The sequence below is a fragment of the Falco rusticolus genome, chromosome Z, assembly GCF_015220075.1.
Source record: "Falco rusticolus isolate bFalRus1 chromosome Z, bFalRus1.pri, whole genome shotgun sequence".
Taxonomy (NCBI): domain Eukaryota; kingdom Metazoa; phylum Chordata; class Aves; order Falconiformes; family Falconidae; genus Falco; species Falco rusticolus.
In genome coordinates, this window is record NC_051210.1 from 69,436,227 (window position 1) to 69,464,215 (window position 27,989).

The 27,989-nt window shown below is 42.9% G+C and overlaps 1 protein-coding gene across 1 annotated transcript; it reads right to left on the reverse strand.

Annotated features, from left to right (window-relative positions):
* Positions 1 to 16,460: 16,460 nt before the first annotated feature.
* Positions 16,461 to 27,387, reverse strand: PTGER4 (prostaglandin E receptor 4). Its single transcript, XM_037374340.1, has 2 exons — positions 26,317 to 27,387; positions 16,461 to 18,604 (listed from the first exon to the last, which is right to left on the reverse strand). Exons 1-2 carry the CDS (start codon positions 27,145 to 27,147, stop codon positions 18,011 to 18,013), a joined length of 1,425 nt encoding a protein of 474 aa, XP_037230237.1. The 5' UTR covers positions 27,148 to 27,387; the 3' UTR covers positions 16,461 to 18,010.
* Between the last annotated feature and the right edge of the window lie 602 nt (positions 27,388 to 27,989).

Below are 27,989 nucleotides of genomic sequence, written 5' to 3' on the forward strand. Positions count from 1 at the left end.
AAGAATACAGGTTTTAATTTATTTCTATTAGAAGTAACTGTGTGCTGGTTTGATTCAAGTAATTTTATCATTAATCTAGAGTGTTTTTGCAAAGTCACAATGTTTGGACAGAAAATTTTCAAGACTGAAAAAATAATTATGATTTTTTTTTCGAAGGAGGCTAACAGATTATGCAAACCCAGTTTCTTTTTAAAGTGTAGTAAGGAGCACTATTTAAAGAAAACAAAACAAAACAAAAGCTGTTCTAGGGGAAGGTGTCCCTACACATGGCAGGGGAGTAGGAACTATATGATATTTAAGGTCCTTTCCAACCCAAACCATTCTGTGATTCTATGAAACCCAAATGATGAGAATGACGTAAGACAAAAGATGTTAGTTGCAGATGTATAGTGTGCAACAACCTTATGTTGTTGCAGTACCATAATATGAAATATTTAATATAAATTCATGCATATCTGCATTGCATAACTGGTGACATTACATTGGCTTCGGTGACATAAAAGGTAAGAGTAGGCAGATGGTCTGTCCTGTCTGGATCTACAATCTGTGAATGTTATCCTTCCTGAGTGTCAGAAATTTTCGCTGTAAATTATGTGTCAGATTCTAAAATGCATTAGTCTCAGGGAAGTCAAGGTTTTATTTCCTGTAAGGATCCTAGGCAGCTGATGCTGCTTATTCTATAAAAATATGCTGCAGTTACGTGAATTATAGATACTGATATTCTGATACTAGTTATACCACCAGGTCTGCTCACTGGATCCTGTAAGCTTTATCTACATTGGCAAGTCATATCACACCAATAGGAGTGGATATCTTGAGTCAGTAGTGCTGGCGATCCGGTGTTGACATTACATTCATGTTGTTCTACTGCAGAGTAGCACTCCAGGTGTTCTTTTGTAGTGTGTTGTTGAGCTTAATCAGAAAGCCATCTAGTTTATGTAGTCTGAGACTATTCCATGATGCAAGCAAACTGAAACATTTTAAGTGGGAGCAACCAGAGATTTGCATCAAGGTACATTATTCATCTGAAACAAAACACTGCTGTAGGTGCTCCTGTAATGTTAGACTGACCTTACTGTCTGTGAAGAGAGGGAGGAGGAGTTGTCACCGGGTAGTTTGCTCTCTTAATGTTTTTTTCCTCTGTCTCTGTTTGATCAGGGAGCCCAGGGGTGGGTAGCTCCTGTTGGTGTCTCTAGTTCTTTACTGCTGGCTGTTTCTGCGTTTTTGCCTTCCTGTCTTTAAGGCATGTTGAACTGCCTTCTGATGACTATATTCTCACCTACAGAGAAGAACTCGGAGGGTTATTCTAAAATGCAGACAGTGATCACTATTTTATTTTGGAACAAGTGATTTTTTAAGGAACCTTAAAAGGTTATGACAGGAGTAGTATTAAAAGGTTAAGTGATTTAATAATTATTGAACCTGTGGAGGCTTCTTGACCAGGTGATCAAAGTCATAATTATCCTTTTCCATTAGTCTTTCATGACCATGATTTTCTAATTTTTCACTGCCTTACATTTTTTACAAAGAAAAGTTAATAAAGCATAATTATCAGGGCTTCTTAGTAATGTTTGAGATTTGGGAATTACTACCCCTCTCAAGGCAGCTTCTTCTGTTTCTTTGTTTCATTTCTCCCCGTCAGTGTCTGTCTTCACTACCCACATCCTGCCAAATGGTCTGTTGTAAATATTTTTATTACTTCACAATGAATGATGCACTTTTTCTTGGGAAAAAAACAATTTACTGAATTTCAATTTCAAGTTTCCCAGGCCTAAAACACAGCTTCTAAACAAATCTAATTTTTATTATGATCTGTGTAATATATTTTTCAAATGAAAAAATACTTGTTTTGATTTAGATTTGTTAGACTTGCGACAAAGTGAGATAAATTAGCCCCTTTGTATTTACCATTTCCAAAAGCTGTTTGCTTTTATTTTCTGAATTTACTGTGTGGGGTAATTGAACAGTAATACTTGAATATGAGCAAGCAGAACTTTATTTCTGTAAAGGCAGAAATTCCTTAGATTCTACAGATCCAGTTTGCAAGAGCATACTCTAGTAAACTTTGCAACATGAATGTAGAAACTGCAGAAATGTAGTCAGGCTTGCAATATTTTTCTCATTTAATTGTAAACGTTTATCAAATTATATTTACTGTACTGGTGTTGACAGCTTAAGCAGTAACCATTTCACACTGATACCTTCATTAGAATAGTTATTCCCATGAGTGAGTGAGCCCCACGCCATTAAACAAGCAAACAAAAAAAGAAAAGCAGCATTAAGAAAAAAGACCAATTGAAAGTGACTGAGTCTCCTGTCCTGGAGAAGTTCATAAGCCATCTGGACATGGTCATGGGCAGCCAGCTGCAGGTGGCCCTGCTTGACCAGGAGGTTGGCCCAGATGACCTCAGACGGTCCTGGCCACCCTCAGCCATTCTGTGATTTTGTGACTGAAGCTTACACCCTGTTGTGGGAGGGGACCACTAGGTCAAATGTAGAGTGCTGAAGATTACAAAGGTTAGTGGGCAGGTGTGTAAACATGGACCAGTTGTGTGTGCCTTTTATTTGGTGTTTTGAAGGATGTGGTTTGCTATATTGTTACTAAGTAGTTTAGCAGTCTTTTAAGTGTGACACTACATTTTGTAAAAAGAATTAAGCCTTGACAATATGAATGCTCAGATCAGCCCTTTTATTTATCTTGGGAAAAAAAAAAAAGGTTTAGATCTTTCACATAATGATGGGAGTTACGAACTAGCAAAGAGAAGCATTACTGCATTTTGTTGTAATCCAGCTAATTAACATAACTATGAATTTGATGGGATGTTTCAAAATGTTACTATTGTAAGCATGTAGAAACATAAAGATTTTGATATTCAAAAGGAAACTGATGGTTGGCTTTCCTTTGAAAAGCAATCAAGCCTGTGCTTCAGATTGTGTTCCTATCAACTTGAGGGGATAAATTAGTCAGATTTTATTTTTATAGATTTCTATGAGATTGAAATATTTAATTACACTGTTGTGGTGATCTTCCTTCTAAGCACAACAAAATGTATGGATTTTTTTGTAGTGACGGCATATTTATCATTATATGAATATAGTTGATACTTACTATGTACATAAATGAAAAGAGAAAGAGGCAATGCAGTCTGAAAAATGGCAACCTGTTTTATAATTTGGACCTAGAATGTCTTGTTATTCCATTTACAGTTTGTGTGTCACACTTTAAAAGGTACTGCTGCTGCTCTCCTTATCAGGATTGCATTGGAACAGGCTGCCCAGGGAAGTGTTGAAGTCACCATCCATGGAGGGTATTTAAAAGGCATGTAGATGTGGCATTTGAGGACATGGTTTTGTGGTGGACTGTGGTTGAACTCGACCTTAATTGTCTTTTCCAACCTAAATGATTCTATGATTCTGTAACATTTCTTTAGAAAATAATGAATGTGACAGGGCATATTGCTGTCCTGCCAAGTCCATCTTGAGCTGCACTCTGGTCACATACGCATTCTAGCATATAGTATTAGGGAAGTATTAAGTTGGAGAGAAAATAAAATTCTTTGTCAGTTAAAATGGAGTTCTGTTCAATTCTTTTCAACCGCTTTAAACACTCATACCCAGTTGTAGGTAATACCAGGTAATAGACAGTAATACTAGCTTCCTCAGAGGTCCTGTGTTAGTCCTGCAGCCTCCAGCAGCTATAGTGTAATAACTTATTTTTTTTAACCATTGTTGGAAGTCATAAATATATTTTGATAACCCACCTAATGATTTTTTTTTTAATTGCGTGAAAAGAAATTTTACTCGGAGGTGATTTGTATTTTGAGTCAAGAAAGCAGAAGGGCAAGCAACTCTGCAGAAGTTTGAATGCCCTTTCTGATACATTTCTGGCAGGGATACTCAGTTCTTGCCAGTGTTCTCTGCTGACTTAGCTGGCATCTCTTGTTCACTTCTCTTGTCAGATGCTGAGGACTTTTGAGGCTCTAGCCATGATGAAGTAGTACATCTCCACTTAGACCCTGTAATTAAAAGTATTAGCAAAACAGATGTAGAATATATGACACACTTCTATTGGGGAGAAAGTTGTTTTACCATTAGTTTAGAATTCTTTGTAATAATGGTATCAGTATAAGTTGGTAATGGAGAGATAAATGTTTTCTGTCCTCCTGATATACAAGTTAAGAGCACTTTGGGCTTTATTTTCTTGGGCTAAATTTGTCAATTCCTATAACGGGATGGATTTATTTTAATCTCTCTATCATCCTGGGTGTACTAGAGCATGGTATAGAGATCTCTATGACAGAGGCTGCCTGAAGCAGTGACTTCTGTAGAGCGTGCTGCAGTGTCTTGCAGGGATGCTCACTGAGGTGTAAAGGCAGACAGGCAGTAGATGTTGTGAGGAAAGGGTGCTGGGAAGAAGTGAGTTGGTACAAGAGGAGATCTGGGAAATGGGAATACATCGCCAAAGCAAAAGAATAAACAAGAGGAGGATAGAAATGTCTTCAAAAAAACAGGAAGAAGGAAGCTGTGGAAGTCAGGAAGAGACACCTTGAAGAGAAACTTGGAAATGGACAACATGGCTGATGGGAAACTTTCTGAAACTTTAGTCTTTACAGAGATGTGTGTCTGGGGCTAAAGAAGCTGAGGAGATCTCTATCAGTTGCAAAAGCCATTCATTATGCTCCTGTTCTCCTCTCATACATCCAGGCTCAGGCACTGTTCTCTGGCCTCTCATGCCAGCTATCAGACACTGCACCCCAAGGAGGACGTGTGCTAAGTCAGCCCTGGGAGTGATGCATCTTCATCTATGCTGCATAAATTCTCTGCAGTGGAGAACCTCCAGCATAAGAGAATTAAGCTAGCATAATCTCACAAACGTCTACAAAATAGGAACAAAGACTTCTATGGGTTTATAACTTGACCAAATTCCCATAGATGAAAGACAATAATAGTCTCTCATACCTGGAATATTGCTTACTATATTTCAAGTCTTTTCTCCAAAATATGAGAGCACAAGAACCTTTGAATAAAATGGTTTTATAAACGTAAGAACTGCAAAATATTAAGTGGTCATGTCATTTTTGAAGACAGAAGAATTATTTCTGCTGAAATGAAATTACCAGAGAGAAAATTTTTATTGAAAAGAAAAATTAATCTGAATGGAAGAGTTGCGTAGAAAAGCTCTGACAGTTTAAAGTTAAAATAGATAACATATTTACCTTTCATATTATGTCATATAAACTATTAAACTAGAGTGAAAGTATGTGAAAGAATTGGATATTTTTTTTGTTTAAATAAGAGAAGTACAATGGAGAGTCCTTAAATATGCTAAAATTTTGCAAATGTCTCTTTTCTAAAGGTTTCTGTGAAAATTATTTATGTTCACAGTGAATGGTATAAGAGATAAGACTTAAATTCCAGTAAAATATTAACATAGAATCATAGAATAGTTTGGGTCAGCAGTGACCTGTAAAGGCCAGCTAGTCCAGCCCCCTGCAATCAGCAGGAACATCTTCAACCAGATCAGGTTGCTCAAAGCCCCCTACACCTGGCCTTGAATGGTTCCAGGGATGGGGCATCAACCATCTCTCTGGGCAACCTGTTCCACTGTTTCAGTACCCTCATCATAGAATTTTTTTTCCTTTTATCTACTCTGAATCTGTCTTCTTTTAGTTTAAAACCATTACCTCTTGTCCTATCACTACAAGTCCTGCTAAAATTTCAATCCCCATCTTTCTTATAAGCCCCCTTGAACTGTTGAAAGGCTGCAGTAAGGTCTCTCAGGAGCCTTTTCTTCTCCAGGCTGAGCAACCTCAACTCTCTCAGCCTGTCCTCATAGGAGAGGTGTTCCATCCCTTTGACCATTTTTCTGGCCCTCCTCTAGATCCGCTCCAACACGTCCATGTCTTTCTTATACGGGGGACTCCAGATCGGGATGCAGTACTGCAGGTGAGGTCTCACCAGAGTAAAGGAGCAGAATCACCTCCCTCGCCCTGCTGGCCACGCTGCTTTTGGTGCAGCCCAGGATTTGGTTGGCTTTCTGGGCTGCGTGTACACATTGCTGGTTCATGTCCAGTTTTTCATCCCACCAGCACCCCCAAGTATTATGTTGGATGCTGTAAAAAGAAATAAAAAAATCCATATTTAAGTGTCATTAAACACAGAAAAGGATTACGTATAGATGTATACACATCTTCTACTGATGGACGTCCTTCGAAATAGGTCAGATTGTGTCTGTCAGATGTAACATAAAGGCCTAATACAGACCTTGGGGCCAGATGTGAACTGCATAACCTCTTAAAATGCTCCCTTACATTTTTTTTAGGTTATAAAAATGTGCTAGAAAAAGTATAGTCTTGATCAGAACAGCCCTTTACATTTAAAGACTCTGCAAACCAGCAGAGGAGTTTCTGCTTATGGTACAAATTGTTTGCTACAGAACATCCTCTTGTGAAATGAAATCTAAAGTATTTTGAAAATACAAATACATAGTCTCTTATATGCTGCTTTTCAAAATGAGACTAGAAATTCCAAGTTTATCTTGTGCCTCCGTGTTTTCCTGTAATGCCAGACAGGCAGTTGGAAAAGGAGATTTACATCTCCATCAGGGGGGAAATTAGAAGTAGCACTGTTATTCTTTCTTCTGTCTTAATGGAAATTAACGGCTGTGGAAGCACCCGCAGTGGCAACATAAAATTTTGTGTGGATGATGGTTCTGTATTTTTCAGTGTTACATTGCTGCTTTAAAAGGAATCCCATTGAACTTCTGCAGCACTTAGAAATTACTTTATTATTACCTATTTTTAACAATGTTATACACAGTCTTTTTTTCTATATTTCTATGTTTTCATGCTGTATTATATCAGTCATTGAGGCAGCTTCTAAGCTTATCAAATGTTACCTTATATTTGACTACTGTGTTTGGGGTTGTTTATTGTGCATGAGCATCATTATATAGACAGGTTTTAATTAGGGGGCCTCTTTCATGGAAGGCTTAAAAGCAGATGGTGTTTGTTTATATTTTGTTTTCAACAGAAATAAAAAAAAAAAGAGCATTTAGTGTTTACTTGTAGCTCATGTGTCCCTGGAAATTAAAAGCTAGCAAAGCTGAATAAAATGACACTGTTTTGCAAGAATTGCACTGTATTCCTTCTGTTTAAAGTTCAGCATGCTCCTACACTTCTGAGCTGGCTGTGGACCAATAGTAAAGATTTTTCCTGGAACTGAAAGGCTGCCTATTACAACAACAGTAAGGCTGATAGCATAATCAGCATTTCTTAAATCTGATTTATATCTCTTTTCTGCAGAGTTCACATCATTCAGAGCTTATATATTAATCTGTACCAGCAGAAGGATGACTTGGCAGTTTCTGTCTATGTAGATGAAAAGTTATGAATTTTCAAATTAATTTGGATGCTTTAGGTATTTCTAAATTACAACAGAACGTGGAATTCAATGGTTGTCCATATGTCTTTAAAGTCTTTATATGCAAGTTGCTATAAATTTTCCCAAATATAATCCAAATCCATATCATCACTGTTTTCCCATCCTACAGGAAAGCTTCTTCTATCATACAAGAGTTTGGTCACTCATGTAGCCATTTCCATAACTTACCATACAGTCATAAATGTGAAAGACACACCTGCCTGTTTGTACATACACATAAGTCTGTGTAGGTAAGGTCAGTCTTGGCCTTTTCACTGTTGATATAACTATAAATACAATATTGTGTTGTGATTCTTGGTGTATCCTTTTTTCAATATTGTAGCAATCTCTTATTGCCAAATATCACATCTACTGGATTAGATGGTCAAATTTTTTTATGTATTTAACAACTTCTGTGTTGAGTATTTGTATTTGTGAGACTTTTCCCAATTGGGCTGAAATACAGGAGAAACAGTATTGACTGTACTTGCTTGTATTAATATTACATTGTTCATAAAATTATTGGAGCTCTTTCATAGAGCAATTCTCCAAGTTGGGAATCTATTTGCTAGTTTTGCTTGTTTCGGTGCGTTTGCAACCACAAACTTGTTACAGAAACTGCTTTTCATGGGGCTAGGATTACTCTAGTATTAGGTCTGTATGTGAAATGGCTACATGCTATTTTAAAAGCTACTTTAAAATATTAGTGCTACTTCAAATCCCAGTCATCCCTTTTCTGTATTTCTGTATCTGCTTTTGCCTTCATGTACCTCTGATGGTAGGAGAAAAGCGGGATAGAAAACCATCAAAACAAAAACTATTTTTCTTTTACCTTTTTATTTACAATATTATTTTTTACATGTGAACTTTTATTCGTGCTCGTGTTGCTAGATGCCCGATTTGTTCATGCATTCTTGGTACTTTCAGGAACTTACATGCACAGTTCGCTGGGGGTGACGATCCTGTTGATCTTACAGCTGAGGGAGGATTGTTCTACTAAAGACAGACGGGAGTAAAAACATTTTTGTTGTTGCTTGAATGATGTATGTAATATTTTTTGGTTAATTTCTATGATGAAATGTGTACACTTTAAAGTGTTTCTTCCCCATTCTGTTTATAGGCAATCCGAAGTTTCCAGGTGTCCTTACACATCTTTCCAATGAACCCTGAAGTATGGAAAGAGGACCTTTCCTGGGCAAGAAAGCTACATGAACAGCAGAAGGCAACAAAGACTGAGGCAATGCAAACACTGGCAAAAGAGAAAGATCTTGCACAAGAACCAATCCCAGACTATGACTTTGAAAGTGATGAAATTGTGGCAGTCTGTGCTGCTATTGCAGAGAAGGAGAAAGCTCTTTCAGCAGCTAAAACGGTAGTGATTGTGTCTGCTTCAGGTACAGTAGAGACTGTTACTGAGAAGGAGAATTGTCCTACAACTCCTGATGAAACTCTTTTCATCAGAGCCCGATAGAGCAGCCTTATGGGCTGCCATAAGAACGAGTGTTATTTATTGTATTGGGCTTGCTTTATTTTTGTTTTTTGAGCAGTGGGAGAGCCTATAAAAGCTAAAGAACTGGAAGTTGATTTTGTTTTGTAGATTTAAAAAGCAGTCACCTGAGTCGTTCCATCCATATCTCTGGAAAAGAAAGCGAAGAGTTGATCCTAAAAATCTTATGAACAAATGTAATACTAAAATGCTCAACTACATTTTAACAACTGTTCTCATCTTTATGTCTTTCATAATTTTGCAAATTAATGTCTACATTTTTGCAGTAATTCATAAGCTTCTGTTTAAACTGTAAAAGAAAAAGGGATTTAAAAAAAAAAATCTGTTTCAATCCTTACTCGTTAATTTTATTTTTCTTCCAGTTAAAGTGTGAACTGTTCTTTGTTATCAGAAGTCTTTATTTTCATTAAGATTACTTTTTCTATGAGGAAGTTCCCTATGAAGCGGAGGTGGATTATTATTTCACTTGTGTGTGTGTGATAGATTGGGCTTCTGATTTGGAGTCAAATGAAATCAGTAGAAACCTTTGTGTTGCTTTCATAGGTGGATGGGTTAAACACTTTCCGATTAGATGAAAGGAAATGCAAACAAGCATCTGAATGCTTAGTTATTACTAAATGTTTCAACAGATGAAAGAACATTCAGCTGAGACTGAAACTGGCCTTTATCTTGAGTGCTGTGTGACAGACATCACCAAAAGTAAAATGGTGGGAGCTGGAAATAGGTACGTCTGAAGTGTATTACATTTAGTCTTTTCTTTCCTAGTGAGGCTAATTTCATAAAAAGAGTCAGTTTGTCCTGATTCTCATGTCCTGCTATTTAAAGTATGTTCTTAATGAACCACTTTTTCAGTACAGCATTACCTGAGTCTCCCTTTTTATCTTTTTTTTTTTTTTTTTGGATGCTGTGGTGTGTATTCACATTGTGTTAAGAGGCATAACATAGGAGATTTGTTTGGTGTTAGTCTTTCTTTAGGGAAGGGGGCCACAGAAGTGAAGTCAGGTTGTTTCTTCGATGCACTCTGTTCTGGACTGCTCTCTTTTCATTGTCTTGGAGACATGGTAGAGATGGTCACCTCCTAGCTGGACTTGAAAAAATGGTCAGCTGAGGAGTTCCCGGAGAATTCAGGCTTGGGAACACATCATTTCTACTTCATTTTTATGACATTTTGCATGATAAAAACATTTGAGTAATAGTTCTGTAGGTGAGTGAAACCTTTTGAAATCAGTCGTCTTTCCATTTTCCATATCTGATTTCTATTTTCAAAATAACACATTTTAAAAGAAAATAGTGTTGCTCGAGAGCATAGTGATTTTTGCAATAGAAGGTGCTTTGTAGAAAAATTACCTCAAATCACACTTTCAGTTGAATATCTTTATTTAAGAGAACGCTTACAGACTTTGCAGTAATTAATTATCCCTTTCAAAAACTTAATTGCCATGTTGTACTTACTAAATTTTCATTAATTTTTACAAGATTCTTCGGAATATATTTTTGTATTGGTGTGAAATTTTGGATCTGTACTTGCACATGCACACTTATACTTTTTAACATCTCCTCAGTATTCAAAGTAATCATAATTACAGCAACTAAAATATATTAAGAAATCTAAAAAATTACCAGGTCATATTTTCATTTGTTCTTTTGGTTCAAAAATAAATCTTAAATGCTTACTGAATAGGCATTAGATTAAGATATGGTTTGATAGATGGTTTAAATTGTCCCAGTTGAAGAATTTTTTAGTCTCACTTTCCCTAAGAACTGAAATAATACAATCTACTCAGCCATAGGAAGAACTAGTGTGAGAAGGATTTGGACAGATTTCTTCAAAGAGGAGATGATTCCTAGAAAAGGAAATGTGTGAGAAGCTGTAAAGTTATGTTTTCATTTTGGAAGAGATCAGCTATAACCCAACACAATTTTTTTTCTTTGCACTTTATACTTGCATCAGTGTTATGTATTTACTCATACAGGAAGGACTGCCTCCCTTCTTTCAGAGCTCCATGTTATCACAGAATCTGTTTCCAATGAAATGATTCACAAATTCCTATTGACTTCAGCACTGCTGGGCCAAAGTAATGGAGGGGTTTGTATCTACACCATTGAGCAGAATGTCCATGCTGGGTTCAAGGGATGGTTGTTTCCATCCTCTGTACTAAATGTGTTTCCCTTCTGATTAGACTAGGTTATAAATTCTAGTTATTGTCAGGACCATAGTGTTTTATAGAACACTGTAGAGCGAGTAAGTCTTCGTGACACTGTTAAACTGGGAAAAAGTGCAAAAATTGATGATTTAAATATTGGTTTTTGTGCAGCATGCCGTGTTTTGCATGTATAGGAACTTTTGGATCTGTTTGAATAAAATACTGACTGCTGCTCACTGATGCCTGTTTATTCTTTTGTTTATAATAGGAATAAAGGTTACCGTTGACCATTTTAGAATTTAATCAGTTGGCTTCTCCTGTCTCTGCTGACAGGAGCAGAGGCACTTTTTACTGTTTACTGTTTACTTCTGTTTACTATAACACATTGTTAATGAGTTATAGTAAAAAAAAAAAAGACATATCAGGAAAAATGTTTAATAAAAGGTAGTGCTCAGTGCTTTTAAACCTCTCAGGGGTATCTAGATGAGAGGGGCCCAAAGGAGAAAGCTTTTGTTATCAAAAACAGGATGTCTGTGAAGAACACTCCCACTTTGCCATCAGGAATTCATTTTTATTGCTCTTCATCATCACTAGTGGCAGTGGCTGCAGTAGCTTCCGTGTGTTTGCCTCCCATATGAATCCTATATTAAAATGGTGGACTGTTGCAACGTTGTTAAAGTGGAAATCTCAACAACAGTTGGTTAGGTGGATTAATTTTGCTTAATTTAAAATCTATGGTTAAATATTCAAATACTTTTTTTCCACCTTTGAATCTCTTTATATCCAGTGGAAAAAGATACACAGCCTCAGAGGGCCATTCATGTGCCTTGTGTTAGGTAAATGTCTTAAGATGAGCTGTATCAGCCTCCCAAGGTGCCTAATTTCTGTTGAGTACAAGGAAACTGAAGGTGACTGACTGGCAGTTAACTTCAAATGCTGAAAGAGGGCAGATAAATTCCACTCTTACAAACAGAGATAAAGTATCTTTTAAAAATTCAAACATAAATTGTACTGAGAGAGAATAAATCCTTTCTGATGACACTAGAAGGTAGAAATAGCACCTCAAGAAATAGGATTTTAAAAGTAGTTATGGAGGGGAAAACAGCCAATGTAACAGTTTACTGTAGTTCCAGATAGTTGTCTGAATATCTGTTGGTGTTGGGGATCAAGAGTAGAGCGTAACGTTGGGAACTTGGCTGGTCATACGAGGTAAATGCCCCCCAGATCCTAAAACCAAGGTGAAGGAGGCAAAGGCTAATGTTGAGGGCAGGTGCTCTTTTATTTTAAGCTCATATAATGGCTGTAAAACTACAATATGTGTAGTTAGGGCTGGGGCACAGGAAAGCAGAAGCATGTGGGCTTGTTTTTTTGTCAGGTTGTGGACACCGTGTGTTTATTGTAGGTTGGTATCATGGTAACTTCTTAAGTAGACAGGAGTCCTTGGCCAGTGGTATTTCCAGAGAGGTCTAGTTTAGAAGCAGGAGCAGCTTATGATAGTTCGGTCACGCCAGATGTGCTGCCCTGGTTTTGAGGGCTGATTTTCTAAGAGCTGCAACTGTAGGAGCTTGTAGGGTTTGTACAGGGTAAATGATCAAGGGGAAAGATCAGACGTGGGGAACGAGTTGACCGTTTGGGTTCAGGAAGCAGGTGTTTTAGACTTCAGTTGGTTTCCGCATCCAGTAAAGCTGGCAAGTCTAGGACAAGGCCTAGGTGTGGAAAGATGTGGTGGTATTTACTAGCTGTAGTAGTACGTCTCCCTTAGGAAGAATAGATTTGCAGTTGTGTCTAGGAGTAGAAGTAAAAAATTTAGTAGGAATGTTCTTGGTTAGGATGATGGCTGGTGCTGTCTGAAGATAGTGCATCACATTCGTTTTAGTGCTTTGGCATTGCGTCTGTAGCACACCAGTGTGGGTTAGGCAGTCCTAGTGTTGCAGACAGCAGAGATGTATAAGCTTGATTTAAAACAGGATCCTACAGCCCACCCTTACAGTCCAAGTCCTCTCTCAGTACACCCTGCACCCTAAACCTGGGCCTGATCGTAATGCTAATTTATATTATTGATCAGAGATTCAAATTAATCTACAAATTTTCATAGAAGCCACTGTCTCGTACAGATGCTGGCTGTTGTCCTGCCTGTGGTGGGTAGATCCTTCAAGCTGGGCCACAGAACAAGGCCTTAAATTGAGTTAGGGCTGGGGTTTGGGGCATGGTATAGGTGGGAGGTCTAGCAGTATCTCTGGATGGAAAGCGTTCTGTGAAGCGGTGGGCTGGGACCTGTGGGCAGGACAGACTGCTGGAAATGAGGCAGCAGGACTGCCAGTCACAGGACTAGCAGAATGGAGTTTGAGAGATACAGTTTTGGTATGAGAAATTGTTGAATGGCAAATCTGTGCATTTTCTGTGAACACAGACGATGGGAGGGTGCATGCAGGTGTGGAAGACAGGCTGTTTCAGGGGTGTATGGGTCTCTCAGGGCTGGAAATGGAAGGGAGCTTTTATGTGTGAGAAGGGAAGCCCTTTTGAATGTATAGGAACTATTCATAATACATAGCAGGAAGATAAACTTTTATCTTCCATGTGACAGATTAATCTCTACAAACTTGTAGCTTAATTTTATGAGATTTATTGTTCTCAGGGAAGCTGAGGAAGACAATGTGTTTATGGTCAGTGTGGATGAGGGTGCCAAAGCTGAGTGGGACTGTTGGACAGGTAAGGAGACATAACTGTCACCCTAAAAAAAGCCACACTTTGCCCAGTCCTTTTAGCCAGGCTACTTCTGAACACCCTATCTGTGTTTGCAACTAGGCAGTAGAGGTGCTCCCATTCTGCCTTTGTGCACTGCCACTGGGTTGTGGCTGGCAATTCCAGTATTGCTCAGCAGACTTGTAATCTGTGGGCTGGTTGGGAATCCTTGGGTTCATTACCAAGGGAGTTAGTGTTGATGATGTGTGCTGTCAGTCCAGTCCACTGTACACACCAGCAATGCAGCGGGCAGGAGGAACACCCCGGGCTTATCGTAGCAAAGCTACTTAAGAAGGTCTGTTCTTGCTTAAAGATCTTCCAGACCATACATATTTCTCGTCAGTAATGATGAATAATAATAAAATAGTATTAGTGAAATAATAAATCAAATGAGAAACCAATAAATAATAATAAGCCCTTGCTTATTTAAATACTTACTGTACACTGTTGATATTCTGCCATTGCGCACAGTACCGATAACATAGGTGTGCTGCTTTGGGCCAGCTGCAGAGGTGTGGTACAGTGTTGGTACAGGTGGTGTGTCCACAGGTGGCAGTCCCACCTTCCTGCTCTGCTGGGTATATTTCCTGCCTTGGGAAGTATGATGGGTGTATTCTATTTGTTGGTCACTGGTAAGCAACAGATCATGGTTAAGTGGTTTAATTGCAAAGAATTCAGGCAGACCTTCGTCTCTAGCTGCAGTAGGAACTTGACTAATACTCTTCTCCAGCTTAACTGGTGCAAAAGTGGCTTCTGCTGCAACTATTTGTGTAGAGATTTAGCTTCACTTTCTACATGTATCAAGGCAAATAATCTCAGCTCCTCCTGTTAAAGGAAAATGTATTTGATTTTTGTTTGTGTTATAGAATTGTATCATAGAATCTTTTAGGTTGGAAAAGACCTTTGAGATTGTAAAGTCCAACCGTTAACCCAGGACTGCCAAGTCCACCACTAAACCATGTCCCTAAGCACCACATCTACACGTTTTTTAAACACCTCCAGGGATGGTGATTCCACCACCATTTCCCTGGGCAGCCTGTTCCAACTCTTTAGCACCCTCTCAGTGACAAAATTTTTCCTAATGTCCAGTCTAAACCTCCCCCAGTGTAACTTGAAGCCATTTCCTTATGTCCTGTCACTAGCTGTCTGGGAGAAGAAACTTACCCACACCTGCCTACAGCCTCATTTTAGGAAGTTGTAGAGAGCCAGAAGGTCCCCCTGAATCTCCTCTTCGCCAGACTAAACAACCCCAGTTCCTTCAGCTGCTCCTTGTAAGACTTGCGCTCCAGACCCTTCACCAGCTGCACTGCCCTTCTCTGGACACGCTCCAGCACCTCAGTGCAGTGAGGGACCCAAAACCAAACACAGGAGTCGAGGGGCGGCCTCGCCAGTGCCCAGTGCAGGGGGACAGCACTGCCCTGGCCCTGCTGGCCACGCTGTTCCCGGCACCAGCCAGGCTGCTGCTGGCCTCCTTGGCCACCTGGGCACACGGGGGGCTCATGCCCAGCCGGCTGCCGACCAGCCCCCCCCAGGCCCTTTCCCCCCAGGCAGTTCCCAGCCCCCTGCCCCCAGCCCGCAGCGCTGCGGGGGCTGGTGTGACCCACGGGCAGGACCCGGCACTGAGCCTGGTTGAACCTCACACAACTGGCCTGGGCCCATCGCTCCAGCCTGCCCAGACGCCCCTGCAGAGCCTCCTGCCCTCCCGCAGATCAACGCTCCCCCCAGCTGGGGGTCACCTGTGAACTCACTGAGGGGACACTCCATCCCCTCGTACAGGCTGTCGATAAAGCTATTAAACAGAACCGGCCCCAGCACGGAGCCCTGCGGAACACCACTGGTGACCCCTCGCCAGCTGGATGTAACTCCATCCCCCACCACGCTCGGGGCTCGGCCAGCCAGCCAGCTTTATACCCGGCGCAGAGTGCACCTGTCCAGGCCACGAGCAGCCAGTGTCTCCAGGAGAATGCTGTGGGAGATGGCGTCAGAGGCTCTGCTAAGGCCCAGGTAGGCAACATCCACAGCCTTTCCCTCATCCACTAGGCGGGTCATCTTGTGATAGAAGGAGATCAGGTTCATCAAGCAGGACCTGCCTTTCACAAACCCGTGCTCTGGGCCTGATCCCCTGGCTGTCCTGCATGTGCTGTGTGATGGCACCCAGGATGATCTGCTCCATAACCATCCCTGGCACGGAGGTCAGGCTGGCAGGCCTGTAGCTGCCTGGATCCTCCTTCCTGCCCTTCTTGTAGACGGGCATGACGCTGCCTGACTTCCAGTCTTCCAGGATTTCCTTCTGGTTCTTACTGATAAGCACTGAACCCTACTGTCACCATCATTCACCTCACACAGCGCTATGCCTCTGCCTCTACTTGCCTATCCCTTCCGAACAGTCTGTAGCCATCCATTGCAGCACTCAGTCATGCGAGCTACCCCACCGTGTTTCTGTGTCTGCATAAACAGTTTTCATGGCTCTGTGTCAGTGCTTGTGGGGACACTTGATGATGGCTGCCTCTTGCTGATGGTGATCATGGTGTTTTGGAAACTTACAGGACAAAGTATGCTTTGACAGTAGCTGAGCAAAAAGCATTCCAAGATGGGAGATTTACTATGGTTAGGAGCTGGCACCGAATGGCAGACTCAAAAACATCTGAGATCAAGCAGAACATTTCCATTTAATTGTGATCTCCAGAATTACTTTGGTCAGTACAACTGCTTAAACATATCAACATAAGGCTCAATTTTCATTACAATAAAGCATTCACATGAAAACACTTTAAGCAGCATAACAGTATTTGACAAAACATCCTCCAAATATCTGTATAGAATTATTTCGATAAACAGTGTTTCTGGAACAGGATCTAACCCTTACAACATAAAACACCAAACTCCTTTTCGTTAGTGGTTAACAGCTGGTTTTGGTCATGTGTGTGCCACTAAAACTCTAGGAACAAATGATTTTCAAGGGGTTTAAGGCCAGGATATGGTTCTGTATAACCTATACTTTTAAATGAAGATTCTGCTTCCGTGGTTTTGTACATTTATTTGATGGAGTATCAGACTACACAGTCATAAAATTCTATTTACTATTTAAAGTAAAATGATAAATGTTATGCAAAAATACCTTTATTACACCAGTGATGCTTTAACTAAAGTGAATATTAAGACTATTAATCAGGGGTTGAAAGTTTTAGGCCCCGATACTGAAAGCACTTCTATACATCCTTAACTTTACATGTAAGGAGGCAGCAAAGGGACTACTCTGATGGGCGATGTTAAATGTGTGCCTAAGTGTGTGCAGACTGTGGGCCAAAGTACTCGGAGAGGCGCAGATGTGTTATACAGAGAAACATTCTCAGCACATAAATAAAATCTGGCTTTTTTAATATGTACATATACTGAAAAGTAATATTCTGAACTGAAAGGATGTGTTTTCTTTTTCTGTTTTAATAGCGCATATATTCCCATTTCACTCAGAAAGTGCTTATGTATGCTCGGCTAGAGAATTACCTCATCAGCTGTGACTCTAGCATGAACAAATCTGAACCAAGAACGTCTTATCAGCAGGCAATACTAGGGGAGGAGAAGGCTGGCAATTGTTTCTATATACCTTGTATTAATAAAAGACCTTCTCATAGAGAAGAATAGACTTTTAAATACTTTCAATCCTGATATATATACAACGGTAAAAATTCACATTTTCATGCTTTAGTGAGACACTTTAAAATCCTGCCCCAGGCAGCTCTCAGAGTAGCTATGTCCAGTTCCTAGCAGCTGCCTCACGTTCAGCTTTAGTACCAGAAGCTTAAACTCTTGATAGCTGAGCAACCATGGGAAGAGAAAACACAGTTCTACCAGATTTGGGAAGGGAAAGAAAGAAAAAAAGAAAGTGATGGGTCTTTCTATTTCCAGAGGCCAAGGAGCTCTCCTGTGTCCCAGAACAAGACAAAGCAATTTATGTTCCCAGCCCCACTAGACTTTCCTCATACCGTTTCTGATGGCAGGGCCCCAGTGCAGCGTCGGTTCCACACAGTCCTCAGTAGTCTTAAAAGAAACGTACCCATCACATGGCAAGAGAAAAATAGCCCTTTGGAGCACAGCTGAACCCCTCTCCCCTTGAATAGGCAGAACACCTATCTATTGCACCAGTTTTTCCAATGTACCAGGAAGTATCCCCAGGGTTGATGCCTTTCATGGCCATCTATATACACTTCTCTGACAAATTCAGTGTCTCTGTGGGAAAGGTGACCTGCAGAGGGCTGCCCTTGGATGCAGAGCTGGTCCCGCCACCAGACCTGATTTCATTCACCAGGAAGACGTTCTCAGAGTCCTGCCCCTGCGAAGAGTCTGAAGTCTCCGAGCTGCGCAGTGTCCTTACGGAGGTGGTGTCGGACTGAGCCAAGCTGGCACTGGGGCCTGGAAGCAGCACACGGCCCTTGATGCTGCTTTCGCTTAACTCGGGAGGATAGAGCAGCGTTTGAGAGGTGCTGCTGATCTCCCGCAGCTCACGGGAGATGAAGGAGGGTGACTGGCTTGACATGGCAGAGGAGGTCCTGCGGCCGTCCACGCAGTTGAAATTGCCCCCTGAGTGCTGCCTTCGAGCCCCTCCGATGCGGCAGAAGAGGCATTTGATCTTCTCGATGGCTTTGCTGAGCACAGTCTTGCGAAGGAGGATGTAGACCCATGGGTCCAAAATGGGATTCACCGAGGCAATGCGGATGGCTTGCAGGTCAGGGTTCTGCCCCACATCCTTCACCGATTCCGGCTGGTACAGCTGGTTCACAAAGACACGGACCTGCCCAAGGAGATGGGGGATAAGAAACACAATTACATCAGCAGATGTTTACATTTCAAACCAGAGATCTAGATTTGCTACTGCAAGCTATGACAAGAAAAGAGGCCGGCAAAGCCATGCATCTCAGATTGGCAGCCCTGAGTTTATTTTTGGAAACAGCAAAAAAACCCAGAATCTGCTGTAAATTGGCCTTCTTTGTTACAGATAGGAAAGGAACGGCTCTTTCTTTCTCCTTCCCCTCATAATGAATCCTTGAACCTCCAACTTTTGGCTGATATTTTTAAAAATTCCTTTTTTCCTGATAGAACTCGGAAGCAAAGACGTAGACCTACATCCTGATACCCTAAGCCTTAGGCCACCCTGACTGAGAAGACCTGGACAATCAGTTTCTCTAGTGAAGGTTAATAATTGTTTGTTTAGAAACAAACTGAAACACAGGTTATAATCCAAGTATACCAGGCTTTGGAAACAAGTCCAGAGCTGTCAATTCCCAAGTTTAGAAATGCATTTTCCTGGCACCTGTCCTTACTGGAATTGTTTGTATACCCTCAACTACTTGCTTGCTGCAGGATAGTTTGGAAAACCAGAATTATTATTTAAAAACAAACAAACAAACAAAAAAAACCAAACCCCCCAAAAAAGGAAAAGTCCCGCAGCTAGGAGATTTTTAACAGGTCAGTGATGAGATTGCAGCACTGGACTGGAGTGCTTTGCTCTCCTACATGAGCCAGCATTTTGGTTCTACTTACAAAAGCATAAAAATATTCATGAAGTGGTCAAGAATTTAAGATGTTGAAGCTGCTCCATGAAGTAACTATTTAATTAGCAATTTTAGTTTATTATGCATAAAATGTAACACTAAAGGATCCTGTCTTCTACACAGAAATGTCTTCTCCAGCTTCTTCCTTTGAATCCAAAAAAAAAGCAGTAACCTAGGCCATCTCCTGGTTTAGAAGCGCTTTTGTAAATACAGCTGTGAGTAAGGCATAGCCCAATTCTTTGATGTAATTTTTTTCCAGTGTCAGTAAGGAGGATGGAATCATATGTTTGTTATGTTGATCAGTCTCAAACAGCTGTTCCCCGTTTTAGCAAGACCCACATGGCATCCAATTATAGGGAGGCCTAGGAAAGCCACTGAACAGAATTGATAATGGAAGATGCTGTTTTCTTCAGATTCCTTAAGGTAACTGAAAATAAATCCCTTAATTAAGGGATCTTCTTATCTGATGCAGTAAAAATCTAGTAGCAAAATAATGAGGATTTTAAAATCTCGTCTGACTTCTGAAATGAATTGTCTCGCCATGCTAGGAGGTTACAGACAAGAAGGCAAATGAGCATCTAAATAGTTGAGCCAAACAGCCCTCTTAAGTCATTTTTATTAGAAGTTCCACACGTGAAGCTGTCCAAGTCTGGCGAAAAATTTTACAATTCTGTTTGTTTGGAGAAATTTTCCTGCAGCAGGGCAATGTGATGGCATTTGGCTTGCCAGAATCCAGAGGCTGAGCGTGCTCCAAAGCTATCAATGAACTACATTGAAATGATGCAGAGTCCCTCTCTGGAAGAACTATACATACAGCCTCTCTCTACCTGACTGTCAGAGACGACTGCCTACGTTTTCTTTCTCAGCACTTTTCTGTAGGTTTACAGGTAACAAAACCTGCCCACGGAATTCAAAACATGGGAAAGCCTTGAATTTATGCAGCAAGATAATGATCCAGGTTTTATTCTCGGTTGCTTTCCTGATGATTTCTAACATCGTGGATGAACACCATGGATGCCTTTCTGACAGCTAATTTACTGACCTTATTTTTCTCTTAAGCGAAATGTGCAAACCGAGTACTTCAAAGAGCATTCCTATGCGTGCGGAACTTATTTTTATGGGTTTTTCTTTTATAAATCTTTACTTGCTTCAAGGATTTCCGTTACTTGCTTTGTATCAGCCTCCTGCCTGATGTCCCTCACTACGTGACTCCACGTGTCACTGCCTGCGCCAGTTCTTTAATTAGGCCCCTCCAGAGGCCAAAATTTTTAAACACCTCCAGCGCGGCGGGTACCCACCGATTGCACCCACCCGCCACGGCGGCCCGGGGTGTCGCGGCGAGCCCCGCCCGTCCCGAGGCGCCATCCCGCAGCGCTCCGCCAGGTGGCGCAGGCGCCCCGCAGCCGCCACCGCCCGCCGGGGCGGCCACTCGTGGGAGGGGTCGGGCGCCGCGGGTCCCTGTGCCCGGCCGCGCAAGGCAGGGTCGCTACGCACCACCCCGGCGCTGAGCCCGAAACGCGCCGTCCAGCGTCCCCGGACCTGGGAGGCTGAAAAATAAAGCTGGCGCGACCCGTCGCCTGGCGTCGGTGGACATCTGTTCGCCTGAGTGTTGGCGTGAGGTATCTTTCCCTTCCACAGTGAAAAAAGGTCACATGTACGAACATACAAAGGTCAAATATAGAAGCCGACAAAGGTCAGCTTTCCCCGGGGGATCATCCTGTGCCACGCCGACGTCTCTTCCCAAAGGCTCCTGTTCTCCCTCAGCGCCGAGGCTTCCCCACGCAGGACAGCAGCGCAGGTGCCTGACCCGCACCGCTGCACAGGCAGGTGCCCCGAGAGCCACGAGTTCAAAGGACAAGGTGGAGGGAGGGGTGGCCTTCTAGCAGCTCGTGGAACTACATACAGTCATTACCGGGAGGATTAGAGGTGTGACAGGGAGGGGTATTTGCTGATAAACTCACTCAGAGCGCAAAACCAGCAGGCACACTTTGAAAATAGCTGGAGTACACAGTCCAATTTTGGAGACATGACTTTTTTTTTTTTTTTTTTTCTTTTAAACTTGGAGCTATTGTTACACCTCAGTGATTTAATAGCAGGATTGTTCTTTTGATAAGCAGCATATGAAATTGAGGTACCTATTTCACCTTTCTCTGTCTACCTGGCAAGCTTCATGGGAAGACAAAAGCGTCTAAGTGCTAACTCTGTGGCTGAAAAGGACAATCACTAATTGTACAGTGAAGCTTGCTTTATGTTATTTCTGTCCTCTTTATTTCCTTGTGACAGATAGGAGGCACATATAGGTTAAAGATTCACAAACCAGACATATTTAGTGAAAACTCTCAACTGTACTTAACTGTTTCTACTTCCCAGAAAGGTCCCATGTCTTTCATTAGAAGCCCCCCCCCCCCCCCCCCCGCATGTCAAATGCCTTTATTAATTTGGACCTGTTGCTGGAATTGACTACATCTTAATCACAGTGAAGTAAAACTTAATCTGTGTTGGAATGTCAGTTTTATAATTTCTTCACCTACTGGTGAAACAGCATTTCCTAATGCATCATCTACAAGAACGGCAAGAGATGTATCCTGTTTTGGCTATGAGTCTTCCGCTGCAGGAGTTAGCATGATAAAGGGTATTGCCTTGCACCTTAAGTGCCAAGTTAAGTGGCACCCGCCACAGAATTAGCTAATCTGATGCTTGAAATTGAGCAATTTAAGATCCTAATTAAAGAAAGAAGCAAACTAGAAAAATTTCAAATGTCAAAAGAATGTGTTTTGTATATTAGCTTTTTAGCTGTAGAATTCAGGCAAAGTACCTTCAAAGTACTAGCAGTTTGTTTGCAATTGTGTTAAGAAGCACATAGCTCCAAGGTATGTTGAGTCTATGCTCAAGTGATAGGTACCTGTAGGATCAGTCCCGCATGCTGCTTGCTGCTTTTCCTTTTTACTAACTACAGATGCAAATCATGATTTCTAATCCTATGAAGTACTATGAAGTGACTTGTACAGTTACAGTCACGCTGGTAATTGTCTTCATAGCTTCTACCTGCCCTCAAAATCTCCCCACATACTGACAGGATAAATTTAAAAACTGTATGGTAGTAAGCAGGAACAGGTTTTTCAGCTCTACAAGCCAGTAACCTTTGCCCTTCAAGGCCTTGGTGTCTGCTTGGTGTCCACTCCATTGCTCAAAAATCACGTCTGCTACATCACTGCTGGCTGCAGACAATGCCCGATACTTAAAGAGAAAAGTCAAAACCAACCAAGCCAAAAGAAAATCCAAACTTCTAGCTCTATTAAATATTAAGTTGGAAAGTCCTGATTATTTTGTGCAATCAACCAGATGTACACCCTGAAACACTGTATTTTATTTTCCACTTTACCATAATTTAACAACAATGTGCAGTGGTCAGGATCAGAAAATGATCATGCACTTTAAAATCACAAGACTATCTGACAGGCTGCTGGAGTGAATTACAGACTTTGAGTAGTGTGTGCCTACTTATGCTTGAAAGAGCTAGTTGTTGTGTTTCTTTTAAAAGGCTGGATAAAAATTCCTACTCTATTCTTGACAAAATGCCTCCTAATATAACTTATTCCCTAATTTTAACTCTATCCAATTCTATTTCCTAAAAACTCACAGTATTTTAAAAGATAAGATAACCGGTGTGGACTGCAGACAAGAGTCAGCATATAATTTAGGTATCTTACTTAACTTTTAAATTTTTGTCTGATTCTTCTTCATGTCCTTCACATCACTTTCCGCTTATTGAGAACACATCAGGTTATATCAAAAGTTTCCTTTCACTGATGTTTTTCATTCAAGTTTTTTGATCAGCCTTCAGTTCTGTCAAGTTCATTCGGTATTCTGCACAATCCCCCATCATTTTGTTACAGCACTTGTCAGTGTAAAATTTTGCTGATTTTATGAATAAATCATTAAGACACTAAACAATCCTACTTGTAAACTGAGTGCTGAGGCATCTCGTTATTAAAAACTGCTGTTGTCTGTGACTCAGCTTGCTGTTCTTTAAACACATTTTAAATCAAGACAAGCCTTTGGTTATTATTTCAGGGCCATTTAATATTTAAAGACATTAATATTTTTTTGTCAAACCCTAATAAATGTAGGCTTCCAGACTGCCTCTGTCTGCTGTTTTATTATGTTGTGAAAGTGTTCATTCTGAAATGTTAGAGGTTTAAGTCTCTCTTTCAGAAGTTGCTTTGCTTTGACTGAAGTGATGGTTTATTCAGCTGAAATCATCAGTAGGTAGTCAGCTCGTCAGAAAACTTAAGTCACAAAGCACCCTCTGAGCCTGATTTGTGTATCTGAATCATGCCGCCACCACCACCACCTTACCACTTGCATGTTCTTGATGACTGTCAGGCTGCCCTGTTACAGACAAGCTTGATGAGGGCCCCCTAGAACTCCTCCAAAGTCCGTGTTAGTGATTTATTTGTCTCTGCTGCTGGCTCTTTCTAGGGATTTATAGCATAAAGATGTTGCTTCTCTGAGTTTCTCCCTCGGTTCTTAACCTCAGTCTATATAATCAGAGGTCTTAATACAGTGGCATACACTGCAGTACATCATGGCACAAAGCAGCATGTACGGTCCCGCAGGGGGAGGCAAATGATTTATAAAGCTGTATAACAATGAAGAAATTCAACCACACTGATGATGAGTGTATTTGTTTGTTAGGGATTTTTTTAAGAAAGCTTACTTTTTCTCTTAGTCATCCCTCTAAGTGAAGTGGCAGTCTCTTACCTCATTTTAGATACGGAAAAATGTGCTGCCTTAGCAGGGAAAATCTAACTTTCATGAACACTCCCGAGGTAACTTGTGCCCTTGTAAGTAGTGAAATCAAGGTCTGAGAGAGCTACACAACATCAGCACCTGCACTTTCACATACCTTCTGCTATATACAAGTTTTTCAATAGCTACTGTTTAAGTAATAAACCTTTCGCCGCACCCAGGTTCATTAGTTTTAATTGTCAACAATCCTCCAGTTCCCTTTCTGGTAATCCCTCCCTCTTGATTCTTGATTCCTCCCCCCCCACTCCCCGTTTGGTTTTTTTGGTTTTTTTTTTTTGGGGGGGATTTTTTTTTTTTTGTATATTCTGTAAAAGACTGCCCAGGTCCAAATGTATATGAACAATTTCATTCTGCATTTTATATTCAGACTTCTCAGCCTTCTAGAAGCTCCTTCACAGGATAAGGTTTGTCTTCTTTCTGAAACTGCTGAAGTCCACCACGTTACGTACATCCAACACTGTGTTCATTTCCTAGAAGGTACTCTCTGCACTTACTAGCATCTCTTGAAAAGGCAATACTGTTCTTTTGTAAAGTAGCTGATTTAATACTAGATTAATCAAATTATGTACTGATAACCCACAGTACTGTCAGGGTTTTGGCCACTGCATGACCTGATGCCTCCCAGGTCCCTGATTCGGCAAGCCAGCCTACCCCTGCAGCTCCCAGAGCTGGACCGCAGGGCAGGTTGTGCACTCCATTGAACACATGTGCACCTCCCAGACACCCTGCATGCAGCTGTGACAGCACCTCTCCTCTTCCTTCAGATGTCAAGCAATGAACGCTTGGCATCGTGCTGGTCATGCCACGGCACAACACAAAATGACAGCGCTGAAGGATGGGAGAGGGCCTTCGGCGACAGCTGGGGTGCTGGTGCTCCAGCACAGCCACACTTCACTGGCTCCAGTTTATGTAAGTAATGCGGCAAAACTGGCCCAACCCTTGTGATTACAGCACCTCTGAAGCAGGGGGACGGACTCGCTGACATCTCGAGTCCTGTTCACACGTACTTCTGCAAACTTCCTCACCATGGTACCCACTATTTGTTTTGCATCCCCAGCTGGCCAGCTGTATTTTGCACATGTTGTAGCCCCTCTGCAACAGGGGTATCACCCTACGGAGCATAAACCCCCTTAAAACAATCCTCCTAAAACCACTTTCTGTCTGACAACCACTGCTTGGCTCCCTTCGCTGTGTTTTGGAAGGTGGCGAATAAGGCGAGCCAGCTATTTGTTTAACGTCTCCAAGCCAGAGGAGAGAAGTTTGCCAAGCCTTATTATGGTGGGCGGCAAGCAAGAACTGAGCCTCCAGCTCATGGGTTGGGTTTTTTTTTGTCTTCCTTGGAGATAAGGTGGAGGAAGAGAAATAAGTGGATCCTGCACGTTCAATGTAATGACACTAATTGTATCAGCCATTTCAGAAAATTAGCAAATGGTTTGTGGTAATGTTGACATTTCGGTATGACCTCTAGGTTTACGAGGGCCAGGTTCCTCCAACTCCCATTTAACTGGGCATTACACCAACACATGGTTCCACGGAGTTTACTCCTCCCACAGCGGGAAGCTGCTGTGGGGATGTCTGCGAGATCTACCCCAGAGATGGTGGGTGGATCCCTCAGGAGGGGAAGCTCAGCTCAGGTCTGGCGTGTGAAGCACTCTGCGTGCTGCTCGCGTAAAGTGAACAGAGCTCTGTCCTCCTTCTGTGCACCAAGGACCACTGTACCCTTCAGCAACAGTGTGCACACTTTTAAAACACAATAAACATGCAGAAATGCAGACCAGACCCAAACCTCACTCATCACAAATTAATTTTGGGAGTGAACTTTAAAGTGCCTTTAGCTCTCTGTAAGATTTTTTTTGCTGTGTGGATTCCAGTCCAACAGTGGAAAAATTACTGAGAATTTTTGGCGCTGTATTTTAACCAACCAAAGGAGCCCAGGACGTGGGATACGCACGTTTCTTTACTTGTGAATACAGATCCACACAACTTTGTCTCACCATGCATGTATGCTAACAGCCTCTAAGTTACTGTAACAGTTTGCAGCACCAGCTGAACAGGACTCTGTCCTACAAGCACAGACTAGGAGCAGAAAAGGCTCAGTGGTGCGGGTGATCAAAAAGAAGGGTTGCACAACTTTACTCACCACCAGAGGAATGGAGCAGATGACCACCACCAGGGAAGTGGCAATGAGAAGAATAACCATCTGGATCTCTGCTCCAGCCATTCGGCGGAAGCTCCGGCGTCTGCGAAAGTCAGATAAACGGCTGGAGGTGGTGTCTGTCCCCAAGGATGTGCGTCGCATGAACTGGCGGTGCATACGAATGAGGGCTACACACACCAGGATGTTGCAGATCACGGTGACCATGATAAGGAAGGAGCTGAAGCCAGCATACATGTAGGAATATGCTGCATGGGTGGCCTCCTTCGCTCGCCAGTCTATGAAGCACCAGGTGTAAGGGTACTGCAAGGTAGATTTGCCGAGCCCCATGCTGGGGAGGGCGCAGAACAGCACGTTGGAAGCATAGATGGCAAACAGCGTGAGCCCTGCCAGCTTCTTGTCTACATAATGGTTGTAGAAATAGGCATGGTTGATGGCCAGGTACCTTTCTATAGACATGGCACAGATAATGCTGAGGCCAGAGAGTCCAAAGAAGAGGAGGATGAAGGAGCTGTACTCACACAGCGCCGGTCCTCCTGGCCAGCGGTTCTGCAGGTAAGTGGCAATAGTGACCGGACTCACCAGGCAAGTCCCCAAGAGATCGGTGACCGCCAGCCCGCACACCAGCGTGTAGAAAGTGGTCTCCTTCTGCTCCTTCCTGGACTTGCAGAGCACCACGATAGCTATGAGGTTGCCCACCACGCCGAAGATGAACATAATGGTGGGGATGGTGGGGGGCTTCCCGCCCTCGGCCCCACTGGCGGTCCCGTTGGCGGAGCTGTTCGCAGGTGGCATGATGGTGGGGTTGAAGGACATGATGCCCACGCTGCCGCTGCGGAGTCAAGCAAAGGCAAGAGCGGGTCCGCAAAGGAAACGCGGAGTAGGGAAGGGGGCGGGTAGCCTAGCGTGGAAATAAAAATTCAAATGAGGGGGAAGTTAAAAAAAAAATAAAACCTGTGCGTTTTAGTTAAAAAAAGAAGTCCTAAAAAGGACCCGAAGCGGGGTGCCGTCCGGCAGCGGGCGGGGAGCGGCGCTGCCTCTCCCCGCGCAGAGCGCGGCGCTGCGTCCGGCCGGCAGCGGCAGCGGGAGCGGCAGCGGCAGCGGGAGCGGGGCGGCCCGAGCGCGGAGCCGAGCGCGGCGCAGCCGGTCACCGCCCGGCGCACGGGCGCCGGGGAGGGCTCAGCGCGGCGCTGGGGCGGCCCTGGGCGAGCGGGCGGCGGCGCCAGGTGCCCGCGGGGGCGGCGCGGGAAGGTGCCGGAGCGCGGTGCCCGCCGCTCATCCCCTCCGGCCGGCCGCGGGCGGTGCGGTGCGGGGCGCGGGCGCCGTCTAACTCCCCGCGGCGCTCCCGCCGAGTTTCGCCGCGGAGGGCGGGGGCGGCGCGTGCAGCCCCGCCGCTCCTCCCCGCCCCCTCGCCCCATTGGCCGCGCCGCGGAGGGCAGGTTGCGCGGGGCCGGGCGCGGGCACCTCCGCCCGGGGCTGCCGCCGGGGAGGGGAGGGGAGGGGAGGGGGGGGGGCAGCGGGAGGGGCGGGGGCGTGCGGGGACCGGCGGCACCTGCCCACTCGCTGGCCACTCGGTAGCGACAGACGGCAGCGGGAGCCGCGCTCGCCTTCCCCGCACGGGCAGCGCGGCGGGCGGGCGCCCTGCGGGAGCCGCGTTT